Source organism: Plutella xylostella, chromosome 30 (assembly GCF_932276165.1).
Source record: "Plutella xylostella chromosome 30, ilPluXylo3.1, whole genome shotgun sequence".
In the NCBI taxonomy this organism is placed as follows: Eukaryota; Metazoa; Arthropoda; class Insecta; order Lepidoptera; family Plutellidae; genus Plutella; species Plutella xylostella.
In genome coordinates this window covers 4508050-4531737 of record NC_064010.1, presented here as the reverse complement: position 1 = coordinate 4531737, position 23688 = coordinate 4508050, and the positions used below count along the sequence as shown (strand labels likewise).

Genomic DNA, 23688 nt, shown 5'->3' with positions numbered 1-23688 from the left:
TCTATTTTTCTGTGTACTATCTGTGTTTGTGTTATTAGCGTATATGTAATTTGTTTTTCTGTGTATGTGGTGTACTTGTGTAGTACTAAATAAATATATTTTCTTTCTTTCATTCAAAAAACTAAGTTTCGCAGCACTGCCGCGCGAGCCACGACTCTGTCTTGTTGTAAAACCCTCCGATTGCACGACGGCTCTCGTTCTTAATTTTTCGTCAGTATAATATGTAACAGTCATCAAAAACAGTCTGGTTTTCCACTTACCCGACAACTCTCTCAGCACAAGCTTGCTTGTGTTGGGGTCCACCAACCCGCACTGGGCCAGCGTGGTGAACTAGGCCTAAACCCTTCCTTCATGGGAAGGAGACCCGTGGCCCAGCAGTGGGGACGTGATGGGTCGTGATGTGATAAATAATATGTAACCCTCCAGCTTTGACCCGTCACGTCCGATACATTCACTTAGTACTCATGTAGTGTATAGCCTGAGATCTGGATCTGAGACGGACCCATTAACTTAATGCACCACTGAGTCCGAGCTAGTCTGTGCATAGTACAGTCAGCTGCACCAGTTATTTTATCTCATTTATTACTATTGTTCCTCTATACGTGTAAAAAAAGTTACGTACTTGTAAATGTGTGTTTATTGATAAGTAGTCCTAATTTTAAATATTTAATTGGTAATTATGATTTGGTTTTGAATTTTCTTCTAACAAGTGATGATATCGATGAGGTATTTGTGTGCATGTTGGTGAATATTTGTAAAGAATGCATAGATAACAAAATCATCATGTAACACAAAATTTTGAAGTGTCTGTCTTTAACTATAATTATAATTGTATTCATTATGTAATTTATTTTAAAATGCTGCAAAAACTTTTGTATCTGACTGTACAACGTGACACCTCCGTTAGAGGTGCAATTAACGGTGCTCTATTATGTTACGAGTTTTACAATGTGGAGGTATTAGTCAGTACATTTAACATTGTGCTGTAAATTACGATCCGTAGATCCATTGTGTGATCTGTATCCGTGGCCCATGGCAGACCAAAAGCTACATTGTGTTAATTCCAGCCAATAGATTCAGCCACTAAAATTAAATAAGATTAGCGTGAATAACGGTTCTCTAGTTGGGACAACAAACTTGTACGACACTGGAGATATTCTGATAGCAGAAATTCTAATTTTAACGTTGTGAAACTATAAATTCCCACACACCACACACAACATTCGTAGAGTCGAATTTTAATTAAAGAAATGAAGGTTTTGATCCCCCTAAATAAGAATTTGTGCCTTCAGAATCCACATCATTGTTTGTTTCACCAACAGAATAACACACATATATGTATGCAATTTATTAAAAAGAGGAACTTTGGGCCAGAACCCATCAAAAACCTGTAGAGATGAATTTAGGACACGTTCTCAGCCGTACCGAAGATGTGCCAAAATAACACTAGCATGGCACCCTGAATATTAAAAGGAAGGCGTATAATATGTAAATACAGTAGTATTCTATTCTATGATTTGCAGTTGATCGGATAATAACTTACTCCGAAGACGTGCAACACGTTTTGCTTCTACTCGTGATTTATAATCATTAACTAGTAAACAAAAAGTATTACCCAATTTTAAGAAAGTGAAATAACAAATATAAGTGCAATTTTACAAATATCAAAAACAATATTTGGTAAAAATTACTAATTACAAGTGTTTTAAGAAGAATTAAATACCGCAGAGCGTGACATACAGTGAATAACAAGGTTAGTCAATCCCTCCGAACGAAACGCGTAAGCGACGCGTTTTGCATGGCGCTTACGACGTTCTGGACACAGCCTCACTCTAGCGACGACCAACATACCGCTATTATAATTTAACTGGCAGGTAACTTGTTTACACCTCGGGACTCGCTGCGTATTATACCTAATTACCTAATCGGTACACTATTGATTGCTGCGGGACGCGGACTGTGACCGCTCTGAACAACTTACCAAAATGAATGCGGAAAGTTTAGAAAAACTGATCGATGAGAAGATTAATTCACTTCAGTCCTTCATAATTAAAACTATGCATACAACTATACTGGGTGAATTTAAGAAAACTATTGAAACGATGAGCACTGAATTTACTCAGGCTACGGACTTTTTAGCCGCTGAACTAAAAGATGTCCTCATTAAACTCAAAACAGCCACAAAAACCATTGAGAACTTAAAAAATGAGAACTCTGTATTATCTATCAAAGTAGCCGACTTAACTAACCGTGTCGCCTCAGTAGAACAACATGCTCGTGAGTGTAATGTGGAGATAGACTGCGTACCAGAAAATCGTAACGAAAATATCGTTGAAGTGGTAAAGAAAATTGCACACACTGTTTCGTACGATCTCGCCAATGATGATATACGTTCGTGCTTCCGGATCAGCAAGATGAATAAACAATCTGACAGACCGAGATCTATCATCGCTAAACTGCCCAGCTCTAGATGCAGAGATGAACTACTCGCGGCTGTTAAAGTCTTCAACAAGTCGGCTCCACACTCGGACAAACTCAGTACGTCTCACCTGGGAATACAAGGCGATAAACGATTTATATTTGTTTCTGAGCATCTATCGCCCGTAAACAAATCGCTCCATGCTGCTACCCGTCGCATTGTCAAGGAAAGGGGACTGAAGCACTGTTGGGTTCGTAACGGTCAAATTCTTGTACGCAAAACCGACTTCTCTCCTATCATTATAATAAAAAATTTAGAAATGCTTAATAATTTGTAATATAGGTTACTTGTATAGTTTATAAGTTATAATATTTTGTTAATAATAAGACACTCATATTTTGCATAAGAAATGGCTTCTTTAAATGTATACTACCAAAACCTTAGAGGTATGCGAACAAAAACCGATAAAATTAAAACCAACATTCTCTCTTCAGATTACGATATAATCATTTTTACTGAAACGTGGCTAAATGACTCTGTCTATGACCATGAATTCATCGATACGCGATACACTGTACACAGACGAGATAGACCCTTAATTAACTTTAGAAACAAAACTGACGGCGGGGGCGTGCTTATTGCAATCCGTAAAGAGATTATCACTGAGACAAATATCCAATCTGAATGTGATTGTGAGCTGATCTGGCTCTCAATACCTGTAAATAAAAAAAACAAACTAATTAACCAGTACTCAACCATAAACCTTTGTGTAGCCTACAACCCCCCACCACTAAATCATACATATAGCAACGAATTATGTCAAAATATAACAAATACCTTGAATTACCGTACCAGCGAAAACTCTTTTAACCTAATCGTAGGTGATTTCAACCTTTCTAGAACTAACTGGGGTCAGTCACCCGATACACTATATTTTGTCCCTGAGCCATCATCTAATGAAATTGAAAAATGTGTTATTGATTGTATTCATTTCAACAACCTTTTGCAATGTAACGGTATCACTAACACATTAAATCGTACACTGGATCTCGTATTAACCAACTCACCTGAATGTATAAAGGTAGATCGCTGCTCATCACCTCTCTCAGTGATAGATAGACACCATCCTCCATTGGATATAACAGTACGTATAACACCTAGGAAAACACTTCAGCCTAATCACACCACTTCTTTCAACTTTTACAAAGCAAATTACGCGGAGATAAATGACAAAATTGAACAGGTCGACTGGTACGCGGCCCTAGAAATAGAAGGCAACCAAGATATAAATATAGTCGTAGATAACTTCTACTCAACACTAGAGACCATCTTCTTAATACATGTCCCAATGAAAACCCGCAAATTCTCCATTTATCCCATTTGGTACAGTAAACCGCTAATAAAAGCACTACAAGAAAAATCCAAATATCATCGTAAGTACAAAAAATACAACAATCCTTTGGATAAACTTACCTTCAACTTGCTTCGTAACCGCTGCGATAAACTCACACGACTATGCTATGCTAAATATAAAGAAAACACAGAAAAAAACTTAAAAACTAATCCTAAGTTCTTTTGGAGTTTTGTTAAAAATACTAAGAAAAATAGTAACTCATTTCCACAGACTATGAAATACGGGGAAAAGGTAGCCACCGGAGGCCAAAACATATGCGATATCTTCTGCGAATATTTTAACTCTGTGTTTGAACCTGCCACTGCTATAACACCCGCGCAGATAAACTATGACATAGCAAACCACTGTCTCTCCTCCGTGGCTATATCCGAATCTGAAATACAAGCGGCTCTCTCTAGAATAGACGCCAACAAGGGATCAGGTTCGGATAGCCTACCACCTTATTTTTTAAAGCATTGTAGAAAAACCATTTCTAAACCGTTATCACTCATTTTTAATCACTCTCTTAAGTTAGGCCAGTTCCCAAAGAAATGGAAGTTAGCTCACGTGGTCCCTATACCGAAATCAGGCTTCTCAGATAACGTTACGAAATATCGTCCAATTTCTATCCTTTGCGCTACTAGTAAGATATTAGAATCTATTTTAGTAAAAAAACTGTATTGGCATGTCAAACCTTATTTAATAAATGAACAACACGGATTTCTCCCCAAACGCTCTACCGTTTCGAATCTTGCTTTGTTATCTAACGACGTCATGACAGCACTGGACGCGGGGCTTGAAGTGCACACAATCTACACCGACTTCAGCAAAGCGTTCGATGTTGTGGATCACAGACTGTTGCTGGACAAGCTATCTCACCTTGGTATACACGGATCCCTGCTGCGATGGGTAAATAGCTACTTAAATAACCGATCTCAGCTTGTTGCATTGAACGGATATAAATCCAAAATACTTTTAATATCTTCGGGAATAGCTCAAGGATCACATTTGGGGCCCTTATTTTTCGTTATTTTTATTAATGACATCTTAAAATCCATCCGAACCTCTAAAGCATTACTATACGCAGACGATTTAAAAATTTATAAAACTATTAATAACATTAATGACTGTCATGAACTACAGCAAGACATTGATAATCTAACAAACTGGTGCAAAAACAACAATATGAAACTAAATATATCAAAATGCTTCAAAATTAATTTTACCCGCAAGCGATCCCCAACTGCATATACCTACTCAATCGGAAATGAAATCTTACCAACGGTTTATAGCGCCCGAGATCTTGGTGTTCAAGTCGACTGCTCATATAAACTTGTCATTCATGTTGAAAAGATAGTCGCCAAAGCTAACAAAGTCCTAGGATTCGTCACTCGGAAAGCAAAAGTATTTCGTGAACCCGAAACATTAAAGCTACTTTACAATGCTTACGTCAGGTCTATATTAGAATACTGCAGCCCCGCATGGAACCCCGTATACGCAATACACAGTGACAGGCTAGAAAAAGTTCAGAAACGTTTTATGCATCATTTATCTTACAGTCAAAACTTATGTCGCACACTTACTTCATACTCGACACGACTGGACTACTTTAAAATGGACACACTAAAACAACGACGAGACCGTAATGATCTAATATTCCTATTTAAACTATTGCATGGCATGATTGATTGTCCCGACCTTCTACAAGCAATACGCTTAAACGTACCTAAAGTCAAAGGCAGAGTCGTTAAGCAAAATCCTTTTGACCTACCATTCTCCAGAACTAATATGGGTCAGCATGCTCCTGTCTATCGAACAATGGAACTGTATAATAAATTAAAAGATAATATTGATATATATTCCACCTCTATTTCAGCCATAAAATCCTTAAAATTCTGAATTAACTACAATTAATTTCGCATGTTTCTAAATTATAAGTTTATAGTTAGTTTACAGTATAGCTACAAAAACCTAGTACGTAAGTACTTTATTAACAGTAATTTACCTAAACAAGGCACTTATTTTTTGTTTACTGCATTATCAGCTGCAAAAATCTTATACTTAAGTATCACTAATTAATGTAACTTAAGGTACTTATCAATTTAATTAGTTAAATAAGTCTGTTTATTTTACATTTAAGTTTTCTTTACTTACCTACTCGTGTTGTGGTCGCATGTATTTAGAAAGTACACATTACAATAATTTTACTCTAGTCCTTAAATTGTTTTTAAAAGTGTAACTTATCTGTTTTGTGATCCTTAAATAAAAAAAAAAAAAAAAAAAAAAAAATCGGTTACTCCCCAGTTACTTCCCCAACTTTTGAACTTCGCTTGAAAAACCGTGACCAAAAATGACTTTGTGTAGCGACAAAAACAATAACTTATTCATACATCATTACCTCCTGTGGCAAAAATCAATGGCCTATTCATCTAGCCTACACTCCTACGATGACTCATGGGTGGGACCTATGGATACGACCTTCCCTTCCCAGTACCGGCTTACCATTGAACAACTACCTTAAACAACGTAAAAAACCCCCGACATTCGACATTAAAAGTTGCATAACTTTTGAACGGCTTAGCCAATTTTGATACAATATCGCTAAGAACACTGAGGGTTATCATAACCTATGACCCTAAAAAAACAAATCGAAAATCGGTTCAGCCGTTTGGGAGCTACGCTACCACCTACAAAGGCACTTTAAACTTATAATAACCTTTTTCGTCAACAGGGTTAAAAAGGTATACCCAACTGAACTAGGTACTACCATCTACGAAAACGATTTTGTATTGAAATAGTTGACAAAGTAAAGTGGTTTCGTGAGTAAAGCCACATTCTGCTTTGACCTACACCGCCCGCCGCACCCTTCGCCCCATAACATAACGTAGCCGTAACGGGGTGACTCTGGAGGGTTACTTTATACTGACGAAAACGATCGAACGAGAGCTGAGTCGCGAGCACAAGTATCGAACCTCCGTTAACGTTGCGTATCGTCAACTGTCACTGTCAAAATGCAAGGCAAAGTTAATTCCAAAGTGACATTTGTTTTTTCCATATGTTACGTGGAATTTCACTAAACGCTAAACGTATTTAGCAGCCTGTCATACGTCTGTCAGTTAGTACAAAATGTATTTAAAATTTGATTTAAATACGTTTAGCGTTTGGTAAAAGAGTAAAAGTGACCCTTCGTGTAGATTCGAAAATAGTATCGAATCTATGCTCGCTGCACTGTCGTGCAATCGACACGTTTAGTACAACGAGACAGGGTCGTAGCTCGCGCAGCAGTTCTCTGAAACATAGTTTTTCGTCATAGAGTGACCCCCTGGCCTCAATATCTAAAGTTATCCCAGGGGACTGCGAAGAAAGCAATTTTATTACCATGAGCAAAACTTATCTACTAGAGTAGGCAATCGGATGGCGAGGCGGACTTAGGGTGCTTACATAGAGAATCGGGTTCCCTGTATCTACCTGTACCGGTCACTCACGGAGCATTTCCCGGATTTTTAAATGTCATGAGCGCTTTCGCATAATCAGGTTACCGGTACAGTAGGCCTACTCTTGGCACGCAAGACGTAAATTCATATTGTGTTAAGATCGAACACAAGTTTATGGCAATTTCAAGTTAGATTTGGCACTCCCGACATGAATTGGCTCACAATCGTGTTCAGATCCAAAGACTACTATAGTATAATCGGAATAAGACTGTTGACTCAAGGTCAGAATCCGTATCGCAGATGAGCGCCATCTAGAAATCAAACATGGAACTAATCATACCATACTATACGTATAGGTAGGTAGGTAACCTGTATTGTATAGCTGTTCTATCAATGCCTGTTTTTTATTCAATCTGCTGACAGATTTCCTTACCAGAAGGAGAAAATAATATAATCTAGCAGATTGAACATAAAACAGACATTAATTATGCAGACTTATTTCAGATAACAAACTGAAAAAATGATTTTTATGAATAAATAAAACAATATGTAATTTTTACGTCTTTTATTTTTTAAATAATACTCGAAAGCACTTTTCTTAATTTTATCGTTTTCGTTAAAACAGGACAGTTTGCCTGTTAAAATCTGGTTAACGGTGGTACACCAGGTATGAATGAAAAATTTAATTGATTTATTTATTATAAAATCAATGTTAATTGTTTTGTGTTCCCCACAAGAAATGAAATTAAAATCAACATTGGTTTCAATTATCACTTTTATATAATTTGATATATTTTTTATGTGACATTTATCTGACAGCACGATGTTAATAATGTTTTCCAGCTGTAAAAAACAATCAAACACCTCTCTTGTGGGGTAACAAAGCCAGCCTTTGTTCTCATATTCCCTGCATTCAATGTTTTTGTGAAAATTTTGTCTTTCTTCACTTACAATCTTTTTTACATGTTGGACCGCTCTTAAAACAACATTTTTGGACCCTGGTCACTAGCCACCCACTGCAATAAGCAATCGCTGCCGTCCTTTCCACCTCGGTACGACTAGTGCCTACTGTCATTTCATCTGTATTCAGTTCATCAATGCTAATATGCTCCGCATTGATTTCAAAACTACTTGTGGTATCTTTATTGTTTTGTTTTTCTATTAAATATTTTAATGACTGTAGGCACTGCACTCCGTCGCTTTCACAGTTCGCCCCAACAGAATGGGCAGATCTTAAATTATTTATCAATAAAGACTTATAGGCGGCTTCAAATGCGAAAGCATTGGGCATTGTGTTGCTTTGGCCATGTGACCGAATAGCTCCAAAAAAGTTTTCCAATGGGTCTTGGTTTACATTTCTCAGTAAAATTGAGTCTATACCCATTGATTTTAAGAGCTGATACAATTTTTCTATTCTTTCTATTGTTTTAATCCAACTCTGTACGGAAGGTACGGATACAGTACGGCCGGCTTTGTCACAAAACTTCATTGATTTTAAAACTTTGAGGCTTCGTCTCCAGAGTGCGTGGTGTGGTGATTTTGGCGTAACTGCCGCCCTGTACACTTTTCCATTCATTACCTGGTGATAACTGCCATTAACTGACTCGAACAGGTCGTCAAAAAGACGAAGTAACCTTGCAGTGTGTTTACATTCATCTGGTAATTTTCCACATTCTGAAATATAAGAAAAGTTACATATAATCATCTCATATTATATGGCCGAACAAAGCCACAGAGAAATATTATAATATAAGTGTAATATACAATACAAGTGTAAATGACATGCTCCCGGTAAATTTTACCATATTATGTACTGGTCAAACTAACAATTGATTTAGTTTTGCGGGAGAATGTCATTTACCTACACCCTGTATGAATGAAAAAAATTGTTACCTGCCAAAAATCCCAATGCAACTGATGTCGTTCTGCTAAATACTTGCGCACAATGCTTCATCCTCATTTTTGGAATAAACTTTGGTTTCACGTGCTCAGCAGTCAACTTTGGCACCAATCGTAGGCCATCGAAGCCAGGTTTACGGGTATAGAGCTCTTCAATATGGCTCCATTTTGCCACCCCTTTTTCTCCATCAATTTCAAATATGAGATCCTTATTGAGTAAATTATTCCTGATCCCTTTTAATAAATGTGGAGGATCGTAAATTGGGTATATTTTACTGTTACCCAGTTGGAAGTAACCACCCGACCACTCTTTATCCTCTTTGATGCATGTGGTTCTTGTGTCTTCTAGAAGACTGTTTATGGCAGCTCTGTTAGTTGCTCCCTGATCACAAACAGTAGCCACAACACGCAAACCAGTTTTTTGAATTTCTCCAATGACCTCTTTTATTTGCTCTTTTAAACTCATTGTTTTTGTAGAGCTGCGACAAAAAGTGTAGCTTACTGGTTGTTTAAACGTTTTGCGGTACGCTTTAGGACTGCGCTTATAAAGAGCTAGGCAGAATATTTTTTCTTTCGTTGTGAAACGTCTTCCTTTCAGTTTCTTACCCGTTTGCGATAATTGCATTGCAAAAAATGTTTGTGCTCCTTCACTTAATCCTGCGAATACAGTTTTGAACTCATCTTGTTTCTTCATTTGCTTCACAATTTTAATTTCATGTTTTGTGGCATTTTTCTGTTTCTGCAACAACCTTACTCTTGCTTGGAGCTTTGAGGACAACTTAAGAAGAGCTTTTTCGTTTTCAGTCATAGTATTGTATCGGCGACCTGGAATAACGATATTTTTTTGTCAATTTATTGCATAATCAATATCCCTACCCCGCAATCAGCCGCTCTAATTGGGGGCACATAATGGGGTCTAGGAGTTGTGTTCGGTATAATATAATGAATTAATATTTAAACTTACGAGATTGTGACTTCATTCTTCCACCAGCAGCTACAGGTCTTTCAGTTGTGTCCATGTTGTAACCTGTAAAACATATTTATAAGGTAAATATTAGATATCTTTTTTTTCATGGTTCTATACAGTCATAGTCATACACACTCTTAGAAAATGACAACTGTCCTATATGACATATAGTTGGACTTTTAATTAGATGCAGTAAAATGACGTTTTGTTGGTTATTTCCTCCTAATAAATAGGGATGTAACTGAGTAAGAGTGGGCACACACTTAACGGTCCGGTCAGGGGCCGGCAAGAACAGGTTGACATTCATTTGTATGAAGTGACGTGACATTCTTTAAGAACGACCGATCAGAACGTAAGAAGTATGAAATTATGAGTTAGCTCTGGAATGATTAGATCTTCTGTGAACTTAATCACAACCCTATTGAAAGTCCAACTATATTAAAGTTAAAGACAAACAGTCTGCTGAGGACATACAGCAGAGGCCTAGTAACAGGGTCCCGTTGGCACCATTTGGGTGTGGAAAACTAAAAATTACAAGAGAATTAATATTATATGTGCAGTCAGCGTCATAAGTGGCTATACACTTTTGTACCTTGTCAAAACCAAAAGTCATAAACCGTCAAGTTAGTCATCATTAGTGCCGGTAAATTTGGCAAGGTACAAAAGTGTATAGGGACTTGTGAAGCTGACCGTACCTACATATTATTATGTACATATTAACATGTGGTGTGGAATATTGCAAAGGGCATAACATCTTTATCTCAAGGTTGTTGGATCAAATCCCAACATGAAAGGACTACTTGGCCTTCCATTATGATTTTACAAACATACTTAATATTTCCCTTTTATTATTTAATGAGAAATAGTAACATGTAACTTTGAGACTAAACCAGCTACCTCCTAAGCATAAATTTATGTCCTTATGTAAAAATAACCTAACCTAACCTTACCTTGTGATGTGCTAGGTACATCCATATGTAATAGTGGCATATTACTAATTGGTTCAGCAATCAGTAATGGTCTTCTTCTTCTATCATCTTCAACATCTCCTGTGAAAAAAAGGTATAATTATTATAATAAGTATTTATACAAAACATTTGATGACAGCAGTATAAATTGAGAATCAAAAGCAAATATAGATAACTAGCTTTTCCCGCGAGCTTCGCTTCGCCTTAAAAGTTTTCCAGAGGGAATTTCGGGATAAAAAGTATCCTATGTTCTTTCTCAGGGTCTAGACCATATGTATACCAAATTTCATTCAAATCCGTTCAGTAGTTTAGGCGTGAAAGAGTAACAGACAGACACAGTTACTTTCGCATTTATAATATTAGTTAGGATTAGGATTTAATGTGCCACAAACTTATCTGTTCCGGTGAGAGCGAACTAAATTGCTTACTAGTTCATTGTATATTGATATAGATTAGATGGGTTTATTAAAACCTCAAGGGCTAATTACCACTATGGGCAAACTTAAAATCTTATAGAATGAAGAAGTATTAGACATTTACTTGAACTGTCACCGGAACAGATAAGTTTGTGGCACTATAATGCTGAAATAATACATACTTGGTAAAAGACGTGAAGGCACTGCCATAGGACATAATTTTTTGGGGTAGAGGTATGTCTCCACAAAATGTTTTCGACAAACTCTTCTGTTCTTGTAAACATAATCCACATTTAACTCATTGAGGTCACCACCAATTCTCGTTATCCAAATCTCAAACAACTTATTGTTCTTCTTAGGATCTGGAAACGTGTGTAGGAGAGTACCTGAAAATATTCAATGTTCTTATCAAGTAAAGCTTAAAGCCAATGATAAAATGAATATAGAACTTGAACAAAAACAATAATTAATAAAGAAATCCTTCCCTACTGTTAGGTTGGAAGAAATTTGTTGTATACTCTCAGACGCGTGTTTTGAAACTATACAAGGCCAGAACGCACCCATAGTGTACTAGCACTGTATAGTTTCAAGTGAAAAAAATAAATATTTTACTTGAAAATATACACGATTTGTGCGTACTAATCGCGTATACTTTCAAGTTGGGATTTACTGAATCGTACTTGAAAATATACATTGCTATTACGCATATTGCTTGATTGGCGTACTTGTCGCATATAATTTATACCTACATGCTGATTCTAATTTACTTAACTATTTCGGTAAATGTAAATGACTACAATTGACTTGTTCTGCCTGTCATACCTATAAAATGATAATAAATGAAGATGGACAAGCTCTAATTTGATTGATATTTATAGCAATCATACTTGCAAGTAAGCATACCTACTAATATCTTATTATTTAAATGAATTAAGAGTAATACCTACTACACTCCTGAACGGATAAGACTAGCTTAATGACGCCGTTGGCAATATTAAAGTGCATTTAACAGCGCATCAAAATATTATTATAACCAACTAAAATAGTAAATTTTGACCAAATATTAAATTTAATGGTTTAAAAAAATTAGGGTCATTTGGTGTTGACTTTTTGCTACTTAGACTTATTCATTGCTCGTGAGTGTAGTAGGTATAGACCTATTATAGACATATTTTTCATCAAGTTTTGAATTCACCGTAATTGTCTTTTATGAATTGTTCTACACCCTCTTATGAGATAATTTTTACTATTAACAACAGTTCTACAGTTTAATATCAATTTACTTTTTACTTACGGTGTAAACAAAAAACACGTTACGAAATTAATGCCAAGTGCGGAATGATGATGCAATGTTTAGAAGGCAATAGACTTATTACTATTTCGCATGAAAGAAAGAGAGAGCAACAATTCAAAAGGGCTACCTGGTAACTAATCACGTATAGTTTCAAGTACTCGCATTGCCCCTTGGCGCTTGAAAATATACACGATTAGTACGCAGTGGTAACTGCTGCAGTATATTTTCAAGCCATAATTTTGGCCCAACTTACTTGAAAATATACGCGATTAGTGCGTAATGGCCTTGTATACATTCAAGTAAATCATGGCACCATTTTAATTTGAAAATATACGCGAGCAGTCCCAACCTCTGCGTTCTGGCCTTGTATAGTTTCAAAACACGCCTCTCAGACACCTTAAGCTACTGGAAGGGACAATTTAACCGAAAGACCTCCAGCTACCTATAGGTTCAGTTAATACTTGTAGGAGTCTATACTATAACCTATAAGTAACACTGGAAAAAAGTTTGCTTGGATAACTTATCATAACTTAAAATGTGATTGTCTTGGAAACCTTTTCAATCATGAAGTATACAAACTAACTTACCACTTCCTGCAACGACATCACAGCCAGGTACACAGCATTTCAGCCTGGACATTAGTGTTGCCACGAATAGTGAATTGGCCGAATACCGAATACCGAATATTCGGCGACGCTGCCGGCCGAAGCGCCGAATATTCGGCCGCCGAATATTCGGCGCTACAACCTGTTTTTTTTGTTCCTGGAACTGCCTTGAAGAAGTCGCTACAGATTATATGAGAAATGCTAATTATTAGGAGGCTGAATGCTGTGGCAAACGAGTTGAATTTTTATTTGATAATACGAGGGCGGGTCAATAAGTCCGTGACTTTTATAATTTCCCGCCACCACTTAACTGAAAGAACAACATTGCTCCTGTCAACAGGCAACTGTCAGTTGACATCTGTCAAAATTTGGACCAGTTACGTCACTTGGTTTGTGTTTTACACCCGTTATTAGCAACTACCGCGTGATTTAAAAACATAAAGTAAAAAACTGAATTTCGTGTGCTCACTAAGCATGATTTTTAGCGGAAAAAAACCATCACTGAAACCAAGGTTAAGCTTGATAAAGATTATGGGGACTCTGCACCATCAATATCTATGGTAAAAGTGGTTTACTGAATTCCATTCTGGCCGTACAAGTACGGAAGATGCCGGACGTTCATGGCACCCTGTTAAGGTCTCTACACCTGAAATGATTGAAAAAATTCACGACATGGTGTTGGCCGATCGGAGATTGAAAGTGCAAGGGATAGTGGAAGCCACAGGGATATCACGTGGCTCAGTGGTTTCAATTTTGAATGATCACTTGGGTATGAAAAAGCTTTCCGCAAGATGGGTGCCGCGTTTGCTCACAAACGCATTCGAATGACAACTTCGCAGAGGAGTGTTTGGCGTAGTTTAACCGAAATTTGGACGAGTTTTTACGCCGTTTTGTAACCGAGGACGAAACGTGGATCCACCACAACACACCAGAGACCAAACAGCAATCTAAACAGTGGGTTTCTCGGGGTGAATCGGCGCCAAAGAAGGCCAAGGTGGGTATTTTGATGACCTCGAGAAACCTAATTTTTTGGAAGGGATAAAAAAATTGCAGAAACTTTGGACAAAGTGTATAGAGCTCAAAGGAGACTACGTTGAAAAATAAAAAATAAAATTATCCAAAAACCAGTATTTTTTTCAAAAAGTCACGGACTTATTGACCCGCCCTCGTAGTTCGCCTAGATCGGATATCCGATCCTTACAAGTGGTGGTCAGCAAACAAAAAACAATACCCGAACCTTTTGAAATTTGCAATAACTTATCTTTCTTCACCTGGAAGTAGCGTTTATAGTGAGAGGTTATTTTCTGAGGATGGTTACAATGAAAAGCGCAATCGTAGGCTACCAAATGCTGAAATGCTCGTTTTTATCCAGCACAACTTACTACTGATTAATTTTAAGTACTAAAATGTTGTGATTTGGAAATAAATACACAATTTTGATTAAAATAACAAGTATTTTTTTACATGATTTACTATTCGGTATTCGGCCCGAATAGTACGCACTATTCGGCCGAATACCGAATACTGAAAAAACTGGCCGAATACCGAATAGTTGCCGAATATTCGTGGCATCTCTACTGGACATGTTCACACCAAAACTTGAGCATAAAACAGAGTCCGTGGGAAAGCGCAATAGTTGTCGTTTATTAAGATATCCGTAAGAAAGTCCAATCGTGGGCAAAACAGAATCCGTAAGAGCAGCAAAGTCAAATAAAAGTCCAAAAGTATCGCAAACCAGAAATAAACAACGCAACAGAGACGGTTGTGAAAAAATTTCAAACTTAAAACTTGACGTTTGTGACATATGTCTAAACTGTCAAAAAAGTTTCATGTTTAATTCACAGCCGGCGCTGCTGGTAATGAAATATTTACTATCGTTTGTACTGAGTTGACATAGCATGTTCAGATCGTCTTGTGTTAGAAATTGGTTCTAACTTGTGTTGTATGTGAGTCAATTTTGACAGTTACTCTGTGAAAGAATGAATGAAAACGAAAAAAAAAAACAAATTGTCAATTAAATTCTTGTTGTCATGGCCGGTCGGTGGATTTTCATAATAAGTAACAACTTAAAAAGTTTTAAAAACCAATATTATGGTAAGTTGTTCAGTTACCAAACGTGTTAGAATCATCTGTATATCCACTACGATCATTATAATGAACCTTGTTTTTCCCCGCAGAGTTCCGCAACTCGGCCGTCATACCGCCAGACGAAATTACTTGTAGAAAGTTAGTAACCCTGGAATGGCCAGGGGTCTTCTTAAGACCGACCAAGGGAAGTTAAAATTATGAAAAAAATAACATCAATGGCCTCGACCTTAAATGCGCTCGGAGGGTCTTAAAAAGATGGACTCCGCCGATATGCCTAAAGTAAGTTAAAATCTTAAGTTTACTTTTCATTGTGTTATGACTAACAAATTAAAATCCCCGTAAGCTAACTTACCCCAAGATGATTTACAAATCTTACTTTACTTAACTGTTTTTTTCATATTAAGTAAGTACTGGAAAAAAAAAGTTTTTAAAACGTTAATGTGTATTTATTTTTTTCAGACTGAGGCATTCCATGGTATATGGCAGGATCATAACATACTTAATGTCGAGGTGCAGCATCCTGAACCCATCATACCCAGGCCTGAACTATCAAGCCGCTCAGCTCATCCTGCTCCCACCTCACAGCGTAGATCCAGCCGCCGCAACCAAGTTGATGTAGAAGTAGACAGAGTGATGGCCATAGAGGAAAAGCAGGTAGAGGCCTAACTGCTGACAGCATGGGCTAATGCCCTAAAGCCTAAAGGGGACCTAGCAGAAGCTGTCCGTGATGGAGTCAATATCCTCATACAAATTGTGCAATAGTTATCAAGAAATAACAAAGTTAAGTCCATTTAGTCCCATAACCAGCGTTACTAGTTATGGGTATAGATGCTGTTGTGCAGTAGTAGATGATGTGATGATTTAAGTAGATTTTATATTATTTTTCCTGTGACTAAAAATATTATTTTATATTAATACTTATCCTATGTCGAAGTATATGAACATTTTTCTTTTAAGAAATGTTAAATAATATTATAAAAAGTGTTCCTATGTTAATATGTTCCTTATATTATTAAGTTTGCAAGTATTTCAACAGTGGTGGTGAAATTATTATTCTACAAAAGTATGTCTGTATGATTATTATAAAGATAAAGAATTCTGAAACTTACATAATGTTTTTATTTTTAAATCTTTTTCATTAAGTACTGAAATATTTACAAGATACTATAGTATTTAGGCATGTAGATGTGCTGGAAGTGGTGGTTCATCTCCATAGTAAATGGTGGATCCTTCCACCAAACCGGGTGTTGTGGCTTAACGGGCTGCTCTATTATATATTCTCTGCGGGGGTGTACGTACCTGCACCTGGATATCTCGAATGGAACAATTGTACATATCCCTAACGTCTAAACTGCCTTCCTATGCATGGACCATTTCCTACCATGCTGGTCCACTGCGGGTTGGTGGGTTCACATTATAATCTAGATATTATGAAAACTCTAGGTTGCCACAATGTTTTCCTTCATCGTAAGAGAGATGGTATACATTTAACTTAGAAACCATGTAAATTGTAGCTCCAAACGAGCTATTCCTACCATACTGGTCCACTGCGGGATGATGGTTTCACATATTATCTAGATGTGCGAAATCTAGACATGCAGGTTGCCTCATGATGTTTTCCTTCATCGTAAGAGCGATGATACACATTGTTACTTAAACTTCATGTACATTGTAGCGCCAAACGAGACATAATTCAGCTACTTTATTCACAAATCTCCACTCACAAATTGTTAGTTAATGTATTTGTTCTTGCCTAGATATCTTGTCTCACGAAGTTTTTATTTATCGTAAGAGGGATAATATAGGTACATTTCACTTAAATCCTATGTAAATTGTTGTGCCAAACGAGCCATTACATATGGGTTTCACATATTATCTAGATGTGCGAAATCTAGACATGCAGGTTGCCTCACGATGTTTTCCTTCATCGTAAGAGCGATGGTACACATTGTACTTAAATTTAATGTACATTGTAGCCCCAAACGAGCTATAATTTAACTACTTTATTCACAAATCTCCACTCAAAAGTTGTTTATTTGTTCTTGCGTAGACGACTTGCCTAAACACAAGAGTGAACACAATAACATCTGTCAAAAAGGTTGTCAAGAGTGCCAATTCACAATTTGGACTAGATTTTGATACCCCATTTACACTCTCGCACGAGTGGCGAGGCGAGCGAGGAGGCGAGGGGCGAGGCGCGAGTGTGAACAGACGCTCGTGGCTCGCCTCCTCGCTCGCCTCGCCACTCGCGGCGCTCGCGTCCGGAGCGGTTTTGGGGCACGAGTCAAAGGAGCTCGCGTCGAGCTCGCGTCGCACGCGAGCGGGTGTTTACACTCTCGCGTCCGCTTCATTTTGGCTTCTACATCGTGCCGCGCAGGTTGTGTTCGTCGTCGTATAATTATAACGTAGTGTTTTTTCTCAGTTGTATAATGGATTGGTCGCAAGACGAAACATTTAATTTCATATAAGTAAATATTTCAATAAAATAATAATAATAAAAAAACACTAAAACGTAAGAAATAAAAGCAGTACTTACCTGCTTAGATATATTAGTACTGCCACATAGAATAGGTCTAAACCATGTCTAAACCTTAAATTATTTCTTACGTTTTAGTGGTTTTTTGAAGTCGTTTTTTTATCATTATTTTATTTTATTACTTATTTATACTTAGTTTATTTGCAATAATTGACAATCAACATTAAGAAGCAAATGATACTACTAGTCAGTAGTAAACACGAAGTAGTTGCTATATACCTACCGTTGAGGAGTTCCCTTGACTACCTTCCGTTTCCATCATCAGATCAGCTCAAGGTCACCATCATATTTTTTTTAATGTTAAAAATATAGTTAAGTACCTATGTACTTTCTAAAAGACAATGGGCAGATTGGGACCACCCTCCAATAGCATTAAGACTAACATCGTTGGATAGGTCTTATCAATAGGAATAACTTTTGCTATGACAGCTTTGTTGTCACAGTTGTCCGTTCAGAGATATATGACTTATAAGTTCCGATACTCGTCAGTTCATCTTACTGCTATTGGAGGCTGGACCACCCTCCAATAGCAGTAAGACTAACGTCGTTGGATAGGTCTTGTCAATAGGAATAACTTTTGCTTTGACAGCTTTGTTGTCACAGTTGTCCGTTCAGAGATATATGACTTATATAAGTTCAGATACTCGTCAGTTCATCTTACTGCTATTAGAGGCTGGACCACCCTCCAATAGCAGTAAGACTAACGTCGTTGGATAGGTCTTGTCAATAGGAATAACTTTTGCTTTGACAGCTTTGTTGTCACAGTTGTCCGTTCAGAGATATATGACTTATATAAGTTCCGATACTCGTCAGTTCATCTTACTAGAGGCTGGACCACCCTCCAATAGCATTAAGACTAACATCGTTGGATAGGTCTTGTCAATAGGAATAACTTTTGCTATGACAGCTTTGTTGTCACAGTTGTCCGTTCAGAGATATATGACTTATAAGTTCCGATACTCGTCAGTTCATCTTACTGCTATTGGAGGCTGGACCACCCTCCAATAGCAGTTAGACTAACGTCGTTGGATAGGTCTTGTCAATAGGAATAACTTTTGCTTTGACAGCTTTGTTGTCACAGTTGTCCGTTCAGAGATATATGACTTATATAAGTTCCGATACTCGTCAGTTCATCTATCAGTTATTGTTATCCAATATGCCCAGATCTCGTCTGATAGTGTAGATAGTGTAATTATAATAATAAATAATTAAAGAATCACCAGTGCTATTATTTTTCTTCCGAAGAAAATATTTAATTAACCCCCTATCGGAACTTATATGTCATATATCTCTGAACGGACGACTGTGACAACAAAGCTGTCAAAGCAAAAGTCATTCCTATTGACAAGACCTATCCACCGACGTTAGTCTTACTGCTATTGGAGGGTGGTCCAGCCTCCAATAGCAGTAAGATAAACTGACGAGTATCGGAACTTATAAGTCATATATCTCTGAACGGACAACTGTGACAACAAAGCTGTCATAGCAAAAGTTATTCCTATTGACAAGACCTATCCAACGATGTTAGTCTTAATGCTATTGGAGGGTGGTCCAGCCTCCAATAGCAGTAAGATGAACTGACGAGTATCGGAACTTATAAGTCATATATCTCTGAACGGACAACTGTGACACCAAAGCTGTCAAAGCAAAAGTTATTCCTATTGACAAGACCTATCCAACGACGTTAGTCTTACTGCTATTGGAGGGTGGTCCCAGCTCCCATATATTGTTGCCCATCCTCCTTTCATTAACTACAATCGGTTAATAGGTACCCAAAATGGAAATTCATAGCCTGTTTTTAACCCTTTACCCACCCTTGGAGGTGGAATCAAAATTTGAAAAAAATGGGACCACATGGGATCTCAACCCAATACATAAAAAAAAGAATTTTCAAAATCGGTCCATAAACGGCGAAGTAATCGGTGATCATACATAAATTATTTATTGTTGCGGCTAAAACTTCGACGTCCTCCATCGTTGCTAGCTCAAAGACAACTGAACTCTGCACGAGAGTGTAAACACCCACTCGCGTCACACGCGAGTGGGTGTTTACATTCGCGCCTCCGCACGAGTGACGAGGCGAGCGAGGAGGCGAGGGCCGAGGCGAGAGTGTAAATGGGGTATGACGAGTTCCGTTGAAAACCGCTCAATAGTTAAGACAAGATGGCACCACCGTCGATCTCGGGAGTGCCAAATGGCGAGAAGGCAAGATGAAACCAATACATTGCGTGCCAAGAGTAGGGCTACAGGTAGGTACATGGAACCCGATTCTCTATGTAAGCACCCTTATTCGGCAACGGCAACTAGATACCTACTTGGATTAAAAATATACTGAACAAGATGGTGTGTTTGTAAACGTCCTCTAAAGAAACTTAAAATACGTTTTATGAATTTGGTGGTAAGTAGACATAATATACTAATACATAGGTACAAAAATTGCGGTCTCATCGCTTAGGTACACTGTGACTTTAATAAATTTTCATCACACAGTAAATAATTTACTTTCTCAAACAAAACACACAGAGGTTCTAGCAATAGGCATAATCATTCTAGATTCTAGATCCAGGGTTTACTTTCGCTGAGAGCGTTTCGCTTCTCGATCCGGGCGACAAGTTAACTGGATCGAAAGTCGAAAGTCTAAATACGTGACTCGACTGCCACCAGACGGCCTAGCACGGGGCGCAAGACGTGACAAAAGTTTTGAATCGCGCTCATTCACATCGCGCGGTTTCGAGAGCGAGTGCGACGGAGAACTTTTGTCGCGTCTTGCGCCCCCTGTTTAGCTAGCAGGGGGTCTACTCCTACTTTTCGACGATAAATCGGTACATTAAACGCAAAGAGATAGGGTCGTGGTTGGCGCAGCAGCGGTCCAAAATACCGTTTTCATGAGGATTAATTTCTCACTTCATTTCACTTCACTGTGGTCAAACTTATAACACAGTACCTATATCTTTTTTCTTGGACGACCGAATGGCGTAGTGGTTAGTGGCCCTGACTACTGAGCCGAAGCTCCCGGGTTCGATTCCCGGCTGGGGCAGATATTTGTTTAAACACAGATATTTGTTCTCGGGTCTTGGATGTGCCCGTAAAATGGCAATAGGCCCGCCCCCTATTACATTGGGACTATCATAACACTGGCGAAAAGTGGCTGCAGCAATGCACCTCTGCCTACCCCGCAAGGGAGTACATTAGTACAAGGCGTGAGTGTTTGTTTTTTGTTTATATCTTTTTTCGGTGGGAGTTAAAAAAAAAAACATACGCACAGCTTCATATGCCATTCCATTACAATGTGGCTAGAGGTCGAAATGTTTAAAGTACGGCTGGTCATTATCCTAATTAGTGTTAATTGATAGTTTGACTACAACATAGATAAAGCCAGACGTTTACTGAGCTCGCTACTGACAAATTATTAAAGAATGTGGATTGAGGTCCTTGCTGTATTTTATATTCAGAGACATGTGAATTTTACTGGAGATTGCGAAATTTGAAATTTGTTATGGAATGTTCGAAAGAACCCTCCCGTCATTTCATATATTATTCTATGCAACTTTTGTTCTTGGAAAAAGTACAAGTTTTGTAACTTATGCCTTATGGAACACCCTGTATATTAGGAGAAGCTAATGTTTATAGGTTATTAAAAAAAAAGAGCTGCACAAACTCATATGTATAAAAAGCACACTTTTAAATTAAAGTGGGTTAAAAATTAAAAAGTGAAGTTAATAATCACTACAGTCTAATTAACTAATAATACATACAATGATAATTAAATTGGACACTTTGTTAACTTAATTAGCAAGTGAGTAATTTAATTAACAATTAATGTAAAACTGCTCAGTTTTGAGAAATATGAGTGTGCTACTAACCAACTATTAAGACTCTAAACAAGTGAAAGTGCTAAAAAGCTCTAAGCATCTAGATTTCACCTAAATTCAGAGATAATTAGGAAAGTTGGATTAGTCACCAGTTAGCACATTCATCTGTTTTTATAATTACATTTCTCTAGTCTCCGAGTCTTGGACAGATGGGTATTTTTTCTCAGCATGTTGATGACAAACACTAGGCTAAATTATGGTTTGTCACCTCATGAGAGGAAATCTTTGCACCTTAGGCTGGTGGCGGGTAGTGGCTGGATGAGGAAGGCCGAGGACCGAGTGTTGTGGCGCTCCTTGGGAGAGGCTTATGTCCAGCAGTGGATGATTATTGGCTGATGATGATGATGATGAGAGGAAAAGCCAGGGCCCTTAGTTAAGGTTCTTCATTGCCGATCTAGCAGTGAATCCTAACACTCAATTTTATGGTATGACCTTGTGCAGCTACTTACTACTGACTTCTAGGTGGCGGCTCTTCCCGGACCATACAAATCAATTTTCCATTACTCCCCGTTTCTCAAACCATGTAAAAACTCGCACTCAGGCAATGATTCCAAGAGGAAGGAAGGTAGAACGTGTTGCTGGGCTGGCTCCAATTCAAAGAAATTATGACATACTAGCTGTTCCCGCGAGCTTCGCTTCGCCTTAAAAAGTTTTCTTATGGGAATTCCGGAATAAAAAATAGCCTATGTTCTTTCTCAGGGTCTAGACCATATGTATACTAAATTTCATTCAAATCCGTTCAGTTGTTTAGGCGTGACAGAGTAACAGACAGACAGACACTTATAATATTAGTTAGGATAAATGATATTTTAGGGCCAGCGCAAGGGTGCCATAGTCTTGAGAGGCTGGCCCTGTCGTTACGCTAGTATTACATAAGTCAATGCACTCAGGGCCCAGTTTAGAGTGAGATGAGGTGCAGTTGATATGACACTCAAAGATACTGCTTTTGTGTATCTTCAGGAATAATTCTAAACAGTTTCTCTGTAAGGTAAATTTTAGTAAAGTTATAAACATAATGTATAAAGAATTTTGCACATACCTTCAGCTTTCCTGTGGTGTACAAGGGTAATCCAGATGTTCACTTGTTTTCACCACCATAAGCTTGAACTAAATCACTCAACTAGCATAGTTGGGTCATCGTTGCACTAACAAAGCACAGGACAGGATGTTAACGCCACAAATTGAAACGAAATTCAATAAAACAGGATGTAAAAAGAAAACAAACAATTATTGAGTGATCACTTCGAATGAATGTTTGTGTTTCCAACAATTATCGACCTATATTCTCATTGTTCCCTCGGATGAAGAATCCGCACAGCACGAATTCGGTTTCACACACATTTTAAGCTATAACTTTGCAGTTTTCACTGAAATTATTAAAAAATAACTCGACAAACGCTACGAATGTACGCACCGAACGCCATCCGTCAAACAACTATTTTTTTCTGTTGCGTTTTCCACTTTTGACAGATTCCGGTTTTTAATATAATCTGTGACACATTGGTTCTGCTACTCGCCGCTAGATGGAACTACAACATAGTTCATTTGTGTATCGCTAGAGAGCGTTCAATAAAATAACTCTACTCTAGTCAAGTTGTATGTTTCTAGTAGAAGTCTGCAAAGGTGAATAATTAGAGCTAAAATAAATAGAAACTGCCAATTTTTATTAATATTTTTAATTAAAACAAGCTTTTAGATACTTTGACAATACATTCGACCCACAAAATGATACCTACAAATTAAATAGGCTATAATCGTCGTGTAGGTAGGTAAAGGTAGGTAGATAACGTAACGTAA

At 37.7% G+C, this 23688-nt stretch overlaps 2 protein-coding genes and 1 long non-coding RNA gene across 3 annotated transcripts in view; 1 reads left to right on the top strand and 2 right to left on the bottom strand.

Annotated features, from left to right (window-relative positions):
- The window catches only part of LOC105383208 (GTPase-activating protein CdGAPr), an 89380-nt gene extending 66044 nt beyond the window's left edge, over positions 1–23336 (bottom strand). Inside the window, exon 1 of the mRNA XM_048632056.1 lies at positions 22931–23336. The gene's annotated coding sequence lies outside the window, so the exon portion shown is untranslated. The remainder of the gene's footprint in view (positions 1–22930) is intronic.
- On the bottom strand, positions 2484–15191 carry LOC125491051. Its single transcript, XM_048631943.1, has 8 exons — positions 14979–15191; positions 13378–13427; positions 11679–11882; positions 11063–11161; positions 10110–10172; positions 9428–9970; positions 8826–8920; positions 2484–2549 (listed from the first exon to the last, which is right to left on the bottom strand). Coding segments are annotated over exons 1-8 (1122 nt in total). The 5' UTR covers positions 14981–15191.
- Positions 15429–16590, top strand: LOC125491066. The gene is made up of 3 exons (XR_007268095.1): positions 15429–15489; positions 15573–15762; positions 15943–16590. It is a non-coding gene; the product is annotated as an uncharacterized LOC125491066 (long non-coding RNA).
- Positions 23337–23688: the final 352 nt, after the last annotated feature.